Source organism: Synchiropus splendidus, chromosome 5 (assembly GCF_027744825.2).
Source record: "Synchiropus splendidus isolate RoL2022-P1 chromosome 5, RoL_Sspl_1.0, whole genome shotgun sequence".
In the NCBI taxonomy this organism is placed as follows: domain Eukaryota; kingdom Metazoa; phylum Chordata; class Actinopteri; order Syngnathiformes; family Callionymidae; genus Synchiropus; species Synchiropus splendidus.
Genome location: NC_071338.1, coordinates 14,954,339 through 14,970,375, shown reverse-complemented (window position 1 = coordinate 14,970,375; position 16,037 = coordinate 14,954,339). Strand labels below are relative to the sequence as shown.

Below are 16,037 nucleotides of genomic sequence, written 5' to 3'. Positions count from 1 at the left end.
TTACGGCATGCAAAATGGGATTTATTTATTAAAAAAGATTTTTTTTTGTCAGATGGGTTAAACAATGACAATGATTATTAACGCCGTTTTGTGACATCAGTCAGCTCCAAATTATAACCAGAATATCACTTAAAAAAATGCCAACCTGCATGGTACGTGGCATGTCATACAACTCCAATATCTCCCCTTTTGAATCCAGCCCCACCCACTTTTCTCCATTAGCAAGTCGGTGCTTGTCGCTGTGTTATTTAAAGCCAAAGATCCTCCCTCTAGCCCAGTCACTGTGTTGCATCTGTCTGCCTCGCTGCATGTGTGTCTGTGCGTGTGCGTGTAGGAGAGAGAGTGCGCTAAAGAAGCCCAGCCGCCAGTCGGAGAGCTAGAGAGCGAAGGGAGAGGGATACCGGGGTAGAGGCGATAAAGCATCTGAGACGGGAGAAAGAACAGGAGTGTGATACAGCTATGAAAATCATCCAAGCTATTTGCCTACTGCTTCTCTGTCCAGCATTGAGCCTCAACACCAGGTGCGTCTGTATTTTGTACTGCAGCTTCCTAGATATTCTTAGACAAAAAAAAGGGGGGTGGAAAGCGCATAATAGGGAATTTTAGATTAGCAATCTGAATATCTGTCAAGTCCCTTGGGGTTTTAAAGCCTTAAAAACCTCCTGGAAGAAGCTCTCCGGGCACTCGGCAGGAGAGGGGAAGACTTATAAGAAGAAGGAAGCGCTTATCTGTTCAACAAAGCTATTATCCTTTTCATTTCTGGGCAGGCTGCAAGACAGTTGCCCTTTTGTAGTGGTAATTCACTGAACGCATCGCCTATTGAATAGAGGCGACATTGCTTTCTCTGGACTTTTGCTGCCCACTGGTCTGCGAGTGTGCGAGTAAAAGTCCGGGGGGATTGAAAGCCGACTTTTGTTGCAGTGCTTAAGAGAAAGGAGAGCAGGTGTGTGTGTGTGCCGTTTCTCTCCGCATCTGATGAGTGCTGGAGAAATTGGAAGAAGTGCGATGGCGGTGGAAGTGTGCGAAGAATGAGTAAGTGAGAGATGTGTAAAGAGGAGAGTTTTGATGATTAATTAAATCATTGGTAAAATCATCTTTCCACTCTGCCGGCGCCTGACACTCCTGCCTTAGTGAGAGCAGGGAGAGGAATTCTGGGCTTTGAATACAGCGATGCACATCTTACGCTGGAAGACATGCATAATAAAGCACGCCATCCCTCATTATTTGGCAGGAATCTTCTGAAATGACAAAAATATGGATATATGCGTCAGGGCAAGTGTAAGGGCAAGTGCGTCAAAGGACTCTATCCTGAATTATTATAGTGTTCTGGAGTGGAACATGCAGCAGAGTTATTTAAAAAAAAGAAAAAGAAAAAAATGGATCGTCCAAGCTTGTGGTAAACGGGTCAACTCCATTATTCATGTGACAAAAAAAAAAAAAAAAACACAACAAAGGCTTTTTTTCTCTAATATATCAATGGAGCATTAAGGAAAACACAACTGCATTTTCTTTTTCTTTTTTTATTCCGAGTGCTAATTGGATAGGGATTCGGGTCGTGTGGTGTCACCAAGCACACCACCACTCTAGGGAGTATGCTGCAAAAAGTAATTACCTTTGCAAGCAGACGTCTCCGTCTCCAGTTTTTGATGCTGTCCTCCTAATAATAAAAGTAGATCACACAATTCTAATTCAAAAATTTCTGACACAATTGAATGCTTGAGCCAAAGTATCAAAATTTGTACAGATGTTGAAATTGAAACATTTAAATAGACGGATCAGAAAAATAGAAACATCCAGTTTGCCATTGCTATATGGTAGTATAAAGATTCCACCATTGCTTTTGTTGGTGATGAGCTCCAAATGACCTTCACCGTCACTGAAAGCATCAGGTATGAGTCAGCTCCCCTGCGTCGCAGGCCATTGTTGCTTGCTGGCCTCAAATGGAATGCCAGTTCCCTCTGCTAAAAGGATGATAAAAACACAATTCTAGATTCTGTCTTCATATATGCTGATGATACTGGGCCATCACCAAAGGGGTCGAGATCGAGGGTTTCCTGGGTTTCAAAGTTCAACCCTCCTCCATAATACATGAGGAGAAGCAGTTTAAAAAACTACTTGATATCAATCCACTATATTGTATCTCATGCTAACTCCTTTGGATAGGCTTTTCTCATGTAAACAGTGATTTAAAAAACACAATGTTGAAAAAATATTTATATGCTGATGAGGCATTGCAATGCAAAGTCTTCATGTCCAGAAACCAGCAGAGGACGCTCCCTACTCTACAGTTTTCATGAAGCCTCACATTACTTTGAAGCTCCTCCATGAAGCTTCATCAACCCAAAACTGGAACGAAGACTGCGAGGAAACATGATTATCGGTGGTGTGCTGTAGATTTTTAAGTCCTCTCTCATAGCTGGAAACTCAATATAATACGACGAACCCCTCACATGGATATAGATCTGGTGCACACGGCGACAGATGCAAACAGTTAAGAACATCTGCCACAACTTTGAGGGAAAGGTACTTAACAGTGATCAGCTGTGGTTAAATGAAACTCCATGTACAGTGGCAGAATCCGTGCTCCTGGAGCATGGCAATATCATACCAGACAGAGATTGTTTTAAAAATTGAGCAACAATCCTTCAAGGACAGTAAGATGTCATTCTCCTGCTTCCACACATCCTTCTTTGCTGCAGGCATCTAATTTCCTATTCAGAGAAATGCCGGTGAAGACCAAGGAAACCAGTTGATCTATCGCAGTTCTACTTTTTGCTCCTTCACTGCTGTAGTTGACATTTTACTCATCTATTAGCCCTGTCAAACACACTGAATTAGCTAAGCTTTTAATAGCCAGCCCTAATTGCCTGTCTTATCATCTTTCCCTGTTGTGTCTTCTGAGTTCCCCCAAATGAAGCTCTCCTGTAATTGCGGATGACTTTTTTTTTTTTTAGCCGTATTTTCCACATGCTTAATGATTTAAGAAAACACACAGATCATTGGTGACAGTCCTTCTTTGTGTTGGAGTGTATGTAGGTGTTTTCGTAGGCAGAAGAAATAGAAGTTGTTACACCACTTTGTGCTGTGCTCTGCCGAGCTTGACAAACAACATCACATCAGCGGTTAAGGAGTAAAGCGTTTCAACTGCAGCTTGTGTAGTCTGACCTGATGTTTCTTGCCTCAAGGAAAAAAAAAAAGAAATATTTCAGTCATTGAACACTATGCGACTGTTGTTTTATTGGTTGAGTGAATACGGAGAAGGGGGCTCCAGTCGCATTTAAGTCACACCTATCAGTGACTTGGACTTGACTTGGACTAGATGGTAGAAGACTAGAGAATATACTTGTGATTTGGGACTTTTTTGGGACCATTTTACATGTTTCTATTCTGATCTGCTGCCCTCTTGACACCGTCACTGTTTCCAGGACCGTCATTTGAAGAGCATGCATGTCTGCGGTCGCGCAGTGTTCACGCAACTGGCAGCTACGATCGAGCTTATGAGACATCTCAAAACACATACAGATCAGTCAGTGATGTAATAGAGTGCCGCTTTACCATTCGCATCTATGGACAGTCAGCATAACAACAGGCGTCCTATCCCCATGGAGGCGGAGTCAGTCGCATCCACAGAGCTTCTGTGAAGGATAGACCTTTGACCCGCACAGAACCTGCGTTTCCAGGCACTGTGTCCGGTGACACGGATCGGCAGCTTAATTAAAACGATGACTTCACTCATCCGTTTGTCTCGGCTCTCTCTCAGAAAGTCTTCACATCACAACAATAACGTCAGACTACAGAGTGCTGCTCAAGCTGCGACAGCTGTTCCGCTTATTGTTTGTTGGTGTGCGTGTGTTTTTGTAGCTTTGTGCGTTGCTAACCTTCAGCTAATTTGACTCTTTATAGTCTCTTCTCCAGAGTAGTCTATCAATTTCTCTTTCATTTCACCTCCACTGTCAGTGAGTTCCACATTTTTACTCCCGCTATTGCAGTGTCTTAGCGTGGCTCTAGCACATGGTGGAGAGATGTTCCCTCTTCTTCTCTGCTCCTCCTCATCAGGAGTTAGTTTGAACATTCTTTGTAGTAAAATGTAACATTAACAAAAATCTTCAGCAACTCTTCTACTGTAATGAGCAGAAAACAGTTGTGAACACAGAAGTGAAAGCATTATTATTTGCAACAGCCACGCATTTCATACAAAACATGACAGCCGTTAAAATGTTTGGCAACATATTATAATATTTGAAACAATCAGTTCGGCTCCTGGTGACCATCTCACAGGTCATGCTTTCATTTCTTTAGACAGTACAATGCAGTGGAGTAAGTTGGCTGGATATAGGCTAAAAATCACAGCCTGCTCATTGGACTCGAGGCCAAAGACTCGAGGCTTGACTTGGGCTTGTTTAATAGTGAGCATCTCTGAGGGAATCATAAACATAAAAAAGGGTTTCTAACCTCCCACATCAGAATGCCTCGCAGGATATCTTGTACAGAAAATATGGAGCGCAGTTGACCTTTTCGCTGGACAGAGTGAGATAAAATTGCTTTCTTTCAAATTAGCGAAATAGATATGATCTCCACAACGGAGATCACCGCACCTTCCATCGCCGTCCGCTCTTTGCAATAGGCCAGTTTCACCTCATCACACCGGGTCTCTTTGTGTTGGTCCACTTTGTGGCTCATACGGAGGATGAGAGTAGGTCACTTTTAAAAGGGAAGGTGTGTGGAATTACCCTCAGAGGGAAATTAATTGAATAAATTAGGAGAGCTCTTCAGGCCGAAGAATGGTTGTGCAGGGCTGCGTGTCATGGCGGAAATCAATCGCTACTTAGACAGAACACAAGGCTGCATTGACACCAGCCCCATGAGATACGACCATCTACCTCTAGGTCAGGGTTGTGAAGCCACGGCCGTGTTAATACGCTCCCAAATTTGCTTGTTTTTTTTCATGTTTTCCCTGTGTGCACAGATCAAACGGTGCTACCCCTTTTAACACTATGAAATATTCTCTTTCAGGGCGTTTCTTGGCTCACGTTTGACACATTTCCTTGACACTGGGTTTGATGTCTCATGCCTTAATGGAGTGTTCTTGGAAAGCTTATGTATTGTGGGTACGCTTTGAAATGAACTATTCATGAGCATTTGGGAACGCTATTATGGAGGCAGGAGAGACGCTTACGTTTGCTGCTCTGTAGAATCTCCCTATGGATCCCAGCCATTATTGGAGGATCAAACAGTTTTATTGAAATTATAATTGTAGACGTCTCAGAACTAACGATTACCAAAGCAAATATTTATGAGCTCAAGATTGACGTCATGAATCTTCATGATCTATTCTTTGTTCAACTGGACAGATCAGTCAGTAGGACTGCGAGACAGGCTTTCAGTTGCAGTACATTTGTTAAGCCAAGCATTTCGCTACCACAGTTACATGAATGGTGATTTCTTTTTGACAAATTCTAGTTTTCAAAACCGCCTACCAGAAACTACAGAGCATCATTAAAATATTATAAATTCTAAATTAGCCCATTCACAAATTCCACAAGTTGCTGTAGACAACTGACAAACAATAAAGAAAACTAAAATAACAAAACATGACCGTGCAAGCCTTTATTTAAATATTCAACTTGCATCCATGCATGACCTTCTGACTGTTTACAGTCTCTCATTATATCCATGGCTGTGATGCGGCAGTGTCTAGTTTACTATTTTGTACAGTTTTCCTCCACTGCCTACTTATTGCCTCTGCCTGTAACTCAGTTATTATTATTATTATTTTTTTTTTCACTTGCCAATTTAAAAGAGAATCTCAAATTCATTCTGTTCTAAGCTGTAACTGCTTTTCCCTCTCCTTTTATGCATAGCAAATGCTCATTACTGCCCCCCACAGGTCAACTTACCCTGATGGTGAAATGGCTTTCCTCTTAAATGAGCGATATCGTCATGAATATTTTATATTTGGTCACACAAGATCTCATCAGAGTAATAGTAACAAGCTACTTCTTTGCTAAAAAAAACATGGCGCACAAAGTTTTCTGCCTTACTGCAGTAAATCGCTTATTTCCCATACAATTCTGTACAAGTGGTGTGTGTATAGTTTAACCATTAAGTCAACCAAATTTGGATTTAGTCAGGGAACTGCTTATCATCTCAAAGTCGAAGTGCAGTCCACATTTAAAATCTCTGAATGAAGGACGTGAACAGATGTATTCGACAATGCACTGAGAGAATGATGCGGCACAAGATGTAAATTCCACTCTCTATATTGATGCAAATTCTAACCACACACCAGCTAATGGCTGTCACCTTGCTCCAGCTGCAGGCGTATCAAATCTCTCACTCAAATTGGATATTTTCTCTCCATTGTTATTTGATCCGGTAGTATTTGTCCCCCAATAAACCAGACATCTACCTTGACAGACTTGGCATAATGACGTGGAGATGAATTCCAATTTACCAATGCGGTTCCGGCGCTAGATCAGATCTATCACGCCGAAACATTGCTGCTGTCACGTCCCTTTTCGGAGAGTCGCTGTCCACATGCTGTTGTTCTGATTGTCCAGCAATGGCACTCTCAATCCTTGCCGCTCGAGTGCACTTCCATCACTCTGAAGTCCTGATCCACGTCTAGTGTCACTTCACAAACTTGATGTATACGGTGGGCGAAGAATTTGTCAGAATAGCTGCATTGCAATGCTTCTCAGGGGTGTGACTGGAAACACATTTCAAATAATCTGTTAATTCAATATGAATTACCAAAGATACCTGAACAGATTGTCCATATTAACCTGGCTTTTTAGGTTTTAGGGGAGAGAACACAGCCCGAGTAGAAGAAATATGTGTTTAATTCCTGCAGTGCATTGTTTACTACCAGTGATAAATGAGGAAGAACGTTAGACAAATACAGCTTGCCAAATGAACAGCTCACTACCCTTGAAGGTGAATGTGTTTGCTCTTGTCGTGGGCCCCTGAGTGAGAGGACAATCATTATCAGAATGCACTGGTACCTTAAATAGACCAAGTCTGCTGTCATTGCGTGTATTTGAACGGTCAACACGTTATGGTTGGTAGTCTGTCAAGATAAGAGAAGACTTCTTGATCAGCTTGTCTGCAGGGGAGGAATGCTGTGTTGCTGTTTTCACACACCTTTTACTATGAGGATGATAACCAACTGAGAATAAGGGGCAAAAAGGGGCCTTGACTGGATGCTAGTCTGAATTTGAGGACGGCACTGTGGCCATAACAGGTAAAAGTAGTAAAAAAAAGGTACATATGGGAAGCAAAAAAAAAAAAAGTGCTCATCAACATTTACATTACATTTTTTTTCAGAAGTAAAAATGAAATCAAGGTCTTTGTGAAGGTTTGGGTTCAATTGCTTTTGTAGTTTTTAGCGATAAAATTGGATAGGTAGACACGTACGACACACTAGCTTTCACTGGATTTCTGCTGTCTACAGAGTGATACATCACTCAAAAGGTTTGCGGATCGAGAACACCAACCACGTTTTACCCACTTGCCCCTCATCTCATTGTAAACATTTCCTTAAAATGTTCTTGAACTCCCACAAGGTATGTTGTGTTCCATCCAAGCATGTGCACATGGAAGCAACTTCTGCACAGTCAAGTTACACGACTACAACACACATACACTATGCATGATGTTATTGGCCAAGGCAATTGGTGATAGTCCTCTGTTAGCGGCATATCTGGCACACTCTGGTGGATCATTTAGCATAGATGTAAGAGTTGCGTTTCACAGTCGCTTCAGTAATTGGCAGGTGCGTAATTGCTCAGATGAGGAAAAACGATGTTTGTGTTCATCCTCTGATAAATCATCGCTGGGGGGCCTCGGCTCTTTGTTTTACATGGAACCGAACAAGCCTCATAAACAATAGCTGAGTAGCTTGCTGAGTTTTTGTCAGAACAAAATGCTTACATGTGTATTCACAAAAGCCCTGGGAGACTTAGGTGCCTGATGTTCACAGTGAATGCAAGTATTAACAGACTAAATCTATTAAGTTAACAAAGCCGCTTCAGCTTTGGTGACAGCATTCAGGAGGGTCGAGCTGCGCAAGAGATGCAAGAAAGACCATTGGGAGGTTTCCGTATCATTTAACTCACCAATCGCAGATAGTTAGGATAGGAAGGAATACTGTGTGTGATGTCATTTCCCCTCGTGGTATGTTTAACGGATAAACAAATAGTAATTTCATTGCATATTATCTGAGTTAGCAGGCATGGAGTCAAAGGCGTCATTGAAGAGAAAGTCTCTGAAGCACTAGTAGTAGGAGAAACTCCTCATCTTTGTGGACAGAATTGGGATTAATGGGACTTGTGGTCCTTTCTGTTAGTAACAATATACAAGTACAAACAAAACAATGTATTTCTTTTTTTATGTTTTATCTGAGCACATTGCATGTGTGGTTGCTACTAGGCTGAAATGAACTGGAATTAAATGTTATGCATGTTCTCCTCCAAATGCGTCACTTCTAGGAAAAAAAAAACCCAAAATATTTCCTTCATCTCAAAACCTCATCTCTCATCGGCCTCACCTCTTTCTAGCAAAGCCAAATGCTGCTGTGTGTCACTCAGTTCCTCCTCTTCAATTAAATACGTCATCCGCTTCATCTTCACTCTCTACGAAATACAAGAGTGCGGGGGAGCACAAGGCATTAGGCTTTTCTCAGCAGCAGTAACATCACTACCCACAAGCCCCTTCGCGCTGTGTTTTCTTGAAGACAGTTTCGTTACTTAAGTTGTGTAAGTGCACAGTGGTGGCTGTCATTTTTCCACTATGATGCTCTAACAGTGAGCTAAACGGAAACTATTGAGAGTGTGCCTTAGGCTGGCAAACGTCTGAGAGATGTCTGGTATCTCCACAAACGTGTAAGTTCAGTCACATTAGTGCGGTACAATTGTACGCCCTTTGTTGAAAGTGCATCCACCAGTGGCTCTGACGGTAGTTGGACGAAGCTTATTTTCATAACCCAGGTAATAGAATGGCGGAGCCTGAATTTCCTGTTGTTTCGCAGGCAACGTGTTTAAGATGAGGTTTGCTGGTCGCTGTAATGATGGTGTGTGAAAATAAGAAGCATCGATTAGAAGATGAACAATATGCAAGAAACTTTGCTCTTAAAAAATGATGCCCAGTTGACTTGACGTTTGACTGTTTATAAAGTAAAAGACTGCAGACAGCAACTTCCATACGCCTCCTTGAGAGCGTGGGGCAGCCCACCCTTTCTCCCCAGTCTCAATCATCATAAGATTTTTCTGCTGCAACCCTTTAACCGTATGAATATTCCATGTTTTACAGTTTTTTTCTGATAAATTATTTGTTTATTTTGGGGTGCACTGAAGTCTCACAATGACTTGTTCCATGACATAGCAGATCAAAAGTGTGGGGGCTCTGCCTATGACATGAACAAAAGGAAGTTCTTGAATAATGCAGAGCTCCACCAAAACCTTAGATCCTCTTAGGAAACAGGGCTTTGTGGCTTTTCTAAATATTTCTTGTGTTTATAGAGGCTGTCTTGAAGCGCCTCTGCGGAGACCGCTTGCTGTTCTCAAGGCTTTTAATTGTTAATCATGAATTTCCCTCTCTGATTATGTTATAATTGAGTTATTGATTGATTAAAAGGTGACAAAACTCTGTTTAATGGCGTGACTAATCGAGTGAAAAACACTGAAAGCCTGCTGTCTTCACCTCACTTCTATCTGAGAAGACGGTGGGAAAATCCTTGCTTTCAACAGAGACAACTTGTAATCTGAAGAGGATCCACGAGAATATCCATAAAATTGCACTGTCCTATGCAGTACTTGAGGTATGAAGTAAAGTAGTAGTTCTCACAGCCTGCTACTTTCCGCACACCTCTGAACAATAAGTTGTTTACTGAAATTCGCTAGGTAGTTCCTCCTCTTCATCGTTGGCTGGTGTGGGTGTCTTTATCTCTGTATCTCCAGCTATGGACTTGGTTCCCCTGACGAAAACATTTCAATGAATGAATGTTGCTCCTGTTGCTATCCAGTTGCTACACGTCTGATGTGGACAATAGGTTACATGTGGTTGCCCTGCATGGATGAGAGGATGCCATTCCCTCATATCTGCCTGTTACTGACATGCTATCTTGTTATCTCCCTGTGTGTCAGCACACTTTGGCCTACTGGCCATTTAAGCTTTTCAGCGTTTCAAGCAGAGAAGGCTGTCTGATCATTTGTCAAGTAGGAATGAATATATCTGCTGAGGTATACTTGCAAAGGATGTAGTTGTGAGACTGGACCCCTACAGTAAGCCCATCTGTGACTTCATCCCAGTGTCGACCTTCAGTTTCACTCGCTACTGCTGTGGCAACTTCTTTAGTTAAAGTTAAAATTAAGGCTCATTTCACTTGCTGGTCTCTCATTCTTTCACTCCCCGCTTGGTCTGAATAGCAGAAAATAAAGTTCTAAATGTGAAGAAAAAAAAATATTGAGTGAAAGGTGGGCCGACTACGTCTGCATTTTTCAGCAAATTTAAAATGAATGCTTCATTTCTGATACCAAAAAGACTGTTTATGTTGTAGTGTTTTTTTTTTTTTTTAATCTGTGGCTTGAAAAGAAAGCAGAATAAGAAAAGTAAAGACAGTTTGAAGATGTAAGGAACTGGCTGGAGATCCGCTCATGCGTCTTCCAAAGCCCAAATGCAGACCCTCTCATGAAATTTCCAAAAAGTCCATGCTGCAATATCTTCATTTTACACACACATATATATATATATATATATATATATATATATATATATATATATATATATATATATATATATATATATATATATATATATATATTTTTTTTTTTTTGTTTATTGTGATTGTTTAGCGTAGTGTTTGTTACTACATTGCATGGTTCATTCTGCAAATATCTTATGATTACTATTATCTATTATGTCTTATTGATTGTTCATTCCACCTGATCAAGAAGTCCTCAACTTTAATGCGACCTCCAGAAAAACCAGCATCAATGTTGTCTCTTGATAACTTCGACTATTCATCCATAATCAGCTTCAGCTATCAACATACATACATGGAATTCTCTCTGGAAAACTGTCGCTCTGGTCAAATAGAAGTAAGAATTCAAGGCACTAAAAAAAAAAAAAGGTGACATACAAAAAATAGTCAACATTTCTCTACATTAAATTCTTCATTAAAGTGACTGCTGATAGGCAGAGGCTGCCCCGGTGACTGTTGGTTCTGGTCTGGAGGGGTTCTGACAAACAGAGCCAGTTCATGCACCGGGCGAGAGGAGACCATCATGATGCTCCCTGCCCTCTTCTGAGTCCTGCAACTGAACAAATCCTGGGGTGAGGCCAAAGAAACTCAGATGATGCTCTGGGCAGTTCTCAGCTGCCCTCACAGTTCTCTGCAGTCTGAACTTTCCTCAAGTCCACAATCATCTCTACAGTCTTGGGCGTGCTCAGCTCTACAGTAGATTGTTCTGTCCGGCACCAGTAACCAAAAACATTGGACACAGTCGGTCTCCTATACCTTTAAACATTAAGCTTAGGTTTTTGTTTCTATATTGGATTGTTCACTCTTGTTTATAGTGACCACAACTTAGTGCTTCAATATGACCTCCAGAACAACAAACACTACTGCTGTCTCTTGAAGAGATTAGATGAGATTACCATGTATTTTGGGCCACTTGCTGACCCCATCCAAGATGAGGCCAATGATCATCAGCAAGGTTCAGTGGCTTCACAGAATGACCTGCATAGTGCAGTCACTGGTGCATAGGGAGGGGAGAAGAGGGGAAAGGACACATCCCTGAGGGGCACCGGTGCAGATGGCTAGTGTGTCCGAGATGAACCATCCCAACTGACCTGCCGGCTCCTGTCACTCAGGGAGCTGTGGATCCACTTGCATGTGTCCAGTGGCCCAGTGAGCTGGCACAGTTTGGAGCAGAAGATGTGGGGGACGATGATCATCCATGTCACGGCACTAAGGTGTTACAAACTCCCTCTCTTTCATTGACCCCCTTTCATAGTCTGTGGGCCTCCTTCACACTCACTGCACACTCAACCTCTCATGTAGAATTTATATAAGAGCATAATATCTGTTTTTTTCTTTCCCCAGAACACATCTGAATCCTTTATCAGCGGTTAGCACGCCTCTGTGAAGACGACCAGATGGATTCTGTTTAATCAAATCATTCTCTGAGTGTATTCCAGAGTCAGAATCCATCTTGCATGACAAATGCTGGTTCCTTCCACTATCATGCTGTTTTCTCCAGCATTTTGTCAGGACACCTTACTGATAAGAGTGTTGCTCTGTGCTGGTGTCAAGAGGGGGAGGAAGTATTTTACAGGCAGCACAAAACATTTACCACGTAAACATCGTACAAGGAGCCAAGATGGCAGTTCATGTCCTTCACTTTACAAAATACACTTTTGTCAAATGACTGATAAGCACAAAGATTCAATGTATTCATTATGATAATGCATTTGTTCCTCATTTAGCTTAGAATTCAACAAGGATTTTAAAAACTCAATGATTCTACCAAGCTGCTTTTAACATTTTACTACTGGAGTTTCGCAGCAGACATACAGTGGAAGGTGGTCAGCTCCCCTGCTGGGAAGACTGCTTGTGTCATTTTCAATTCAAACAAAGTATTAGAATAGAAGAAAAAAGAAAAATAAACATTTTTCAAATTTGATTTTAATTTTTCCCAAGGAATTCATTTTAGCTGGGTCTAGGGCTGCAACAGTCTACAGAGTCGCACTGGTAGGTCTGGCAAAGGGCCGCCTTTGGTGTGGTCGGCACTCGCACAGATCCATATAGACACGGAACAAAAGTGCTTTAACACGTGCTCCCACATGCTCCGCCTGCAATGCAGGACCACACAAATGCCCCCAGGCAAAATGGTAGCCACAACAAATCAACAACTATTCCTGGAAGAGCCCTCGTGTTGTGTCCTGAGAGTGACTTTAATGTGAGTTGCGAGTAATCTAGTCGGAAATTTTATGAGGCGTGCATCAAGGCGTGCTCCGTTGATGCAGCCGCTGACATGTGAAGTCTTGGGACCAGCAGTGCCATGTGACCTGTTCAGAAAATGGATAGAGCAGTTCATTGCCTGATTTAAGCGGCAATGAAACACCACAAAGCTCACTCGCTTTAACACACTGCAGGAATCGTTTTATTTCAGAAACGTCGTCCCCACAGATAATATGTTCACTCAGACAGAGGAACAACATCACTGCCGCATCACAGGAGCGTTGAGACACACAGATGTATAATAGTGAGTGAGGAGGCAGCAGTACAGTAAACTGTCACAGACAATTTTTTTCCTACCTTTTTTGTTGACCGTCTATATAGAAGACTCTTGGCTGATGGTTACTTTATTATTCTTATGTATAGAATTTTTGTTTTGATTTTTGATTGTTTAAAGTTCAGAATGTCATTTAACAAGAACCTTATTCATGTTGTACTTAAAGTATTATTATCGCTACTGATATAATAATATTGTGTCCATCTCTCATTGTATGCATGACAATATTATCATAACTAGAACTGAAAATATTGTAAATTATGACATCCACAAATTTATCGTTAGTCAACCCACTTTCATGGTTTGTGTTATTGTTTCATCGCACTAACAAAATGTATTGTCATTCATGGTGTTTAGTGGTCCAAATAATTTGAATAGTTGAATGCATTTATATACAGAACCTCCAACGGTTTCACTTGCAGACACACAGCAGTTGCTTACATTTTACTTATCGACGTGAGCTGTTTCATTATTCGTAAAGATGTTGATGAGTGTTTCACCATCACCTTATTGTTAACAAAGTTGCAAATCAGGCTGATGTCGTGACCTTTCTCAGTCAGTGTGTCCGCACGCATTTAAACTGTCCACCAGACACCTTGTTGGTAAGGGGGTAGTGGGTTGCTGGAGTCCACCGCTCCCATTTGCCTGTCAGATGTCTTGCTTGGCCGGACTCCACAGTGTTGCTGTTGACAGAATGACAGAAGGGGTTGCAACGCTCTCACTGAATGTCAATTGCCCTGCAGAGCACTTTCCCAGCAGAGCTTGGACTCAACAACAAAAACGGGTCCTAGTTTAGAGGGAATAAGGAGGTTGCTTTAGTTTAGATAATGCAAAGCCTTATGGGAAACAAGAAGAATGACGGTTCAATTTCTGTTGTTCTGTTTGTAGGCTTGTCTGTTGAAGTATGTTTGAGAAAAAAAAAACAAAAAAACAATGAGAGTCAACAGCAATTCAGTAATTTCACGCCTGACTGGACACAAGGCCTGTAAATATTATAATAATAAATACTGTCTACATGCAGGACAATGCTTTGTTTGTTTTTGTTTTTTGTTAATAACATGTGACATGAAGTATATTGCATTTTTATCAGTTACAATAGTATGTATGTACTGTATATTGTTAATACTGATTCTTTGTCTGGACTTGTTTGCTGTCATACCTTGTTAGTAGCCTTGTTTTTTGAGATGTGATGATGTCACATCATTACAACATCACATTTCTTTCCCAATCATTCATGATGGAGTTGTAACCCTGTAGGGATGTTGTTGTTTCTTCCACTGAAATCTTTTGTTCCGCCATCAGACTTGATCTGATTTGGTCAGTTATAGGCAAAGACATAAAATGTAGGGACACTAATGGAGCAAGGGAAAAAAAAAAACAGAGCTCACCTTCTGGCTCAGTGCCTTCTGCCCTTCTTGGGTAGAGCACTTATTACCCCTCCCGGCTTTTCGATTCCATGATGTTCCGTGATCTCTTTGCTTGAAATAACACTCATATATCAGAGCATCCCCTGTATATTCTGCTGTTTCTCAGTTCAAATCAGCATTCTGCACAGGCTGAGAACAATAGGACTAGAGTTGTATAAATTGTGATCTGTTTGAAAATAAAATTAAGCACGGCATTGCACAGAATTATATGGCTCTTCATATCTGGCCTCTTAAACTAGATCTGCAGCGGAACTGCGAGGCAGAAATGTTACCTCTGCTGTAAAATATCTTCACTTGGGATTTCTTATCTATGATACACATCGTGCTTGTTTTTCACCAGCAGTTATTTAATTTGGGATTAAATATGTGATTTGCACCCATTATTTGTCTCCTGACTCCACTCCACATGTGTATAAACCTTACTTTGTGGCTTCTTCGACGACTGGTTTCAGATTTTTTTTCTTTTCTTAACAATGAAATGTCAATGAAACCGGGGGATTGCCACCTCCGCCACTTCCAATGCTGCTTCCTTAGTCTCTAAACAAGGGGTCTCAAACTCCATTGACTGAGGAAGAGTTTTCGCGATGCCTGGCTGCAGACCGGGGGAGTGATATATGTTAAAATGCAAACCAGTTGACGACAAAAAAAACTGCAGATTAAAAATGGCCTCCAGCACCAGACGTGTGACACAATGTTGGCTTCAAAAGTGCATCACACTCATCGTGCCAGTCTTGAATTTTGAGCTGTTCAACATTGTTGTCTTGAGGCGCCACAGCATGCACTGCGGGGCGGAAAGGCTGAACCTCCCTTCAGTTTGTCAAATGTCAAGCTGACATGATAGTAATAATTGTTTTTACGACATTTGAGTGATTTGGAGGTTTTCATTGTGGATAAAAGCATTTGTTTTCTTGGACTTGTGGCAATTCTAGAATGCTTGCTAAGGGGATTGGAATTTAGTCATCTTGTGACGATTTTATTTTCCTCATTTGATTCAAATTCAAAGTGTAATAGGTTAGTTTATTTTTAGAATGAATTGATGAATATCTGGTTGGTTACATATGCCCTCTGTTGGAGGCTGACATAAACACGAATGAGCCATACTTTACATATCCCATGTTCTTTTCCAGATTGTTCTAGACTTCTGTAGTTTTATTTGGCATCAGCAACATTGATGTTGATCAAGATGCAGCTTCACAGCGTTGCTTCTGCCCGCCTCGTGTCCTGACTTGGCTGGCCGGATTAGAGATGTATTCTAATGTGTTTCTAATCTCATAATCACTTTAATAGGGCCGTAGTTACACTGGGGACTTGTACA

The 16,037-nt window shown here is 41.4% G+C and overlaps 1 protein-coding gene across 2 annotated transcripts in view; it reads left to right on the top strand.

Annotated features, from left to right (window-relative positions):
• Positions 1 to 297: 297 nt before the first annotated feature.
• Positions 298 to 16,037, top strand: part of luzp2 (leucine zipper protein 2) — a 123,016-nt gene continuing 107,276 nt past the window's right edge. The window contains exon 1 of one of the 2 annotated variants that reach the window (XM_053866690.1): positions 298 to 521. In XM_053866690.1, coding sequence (XP_053722665.1) covers positions 460 to 521 — 62 coding nt within the window. In that variant the 5' untranslated portion in view covers positions 298 to 459. The remainder of the gene's footprint in view (positions 522 to 16,037) is intronic. The other variant, XM_053866689.1, reaches the window with a different exon arrangement.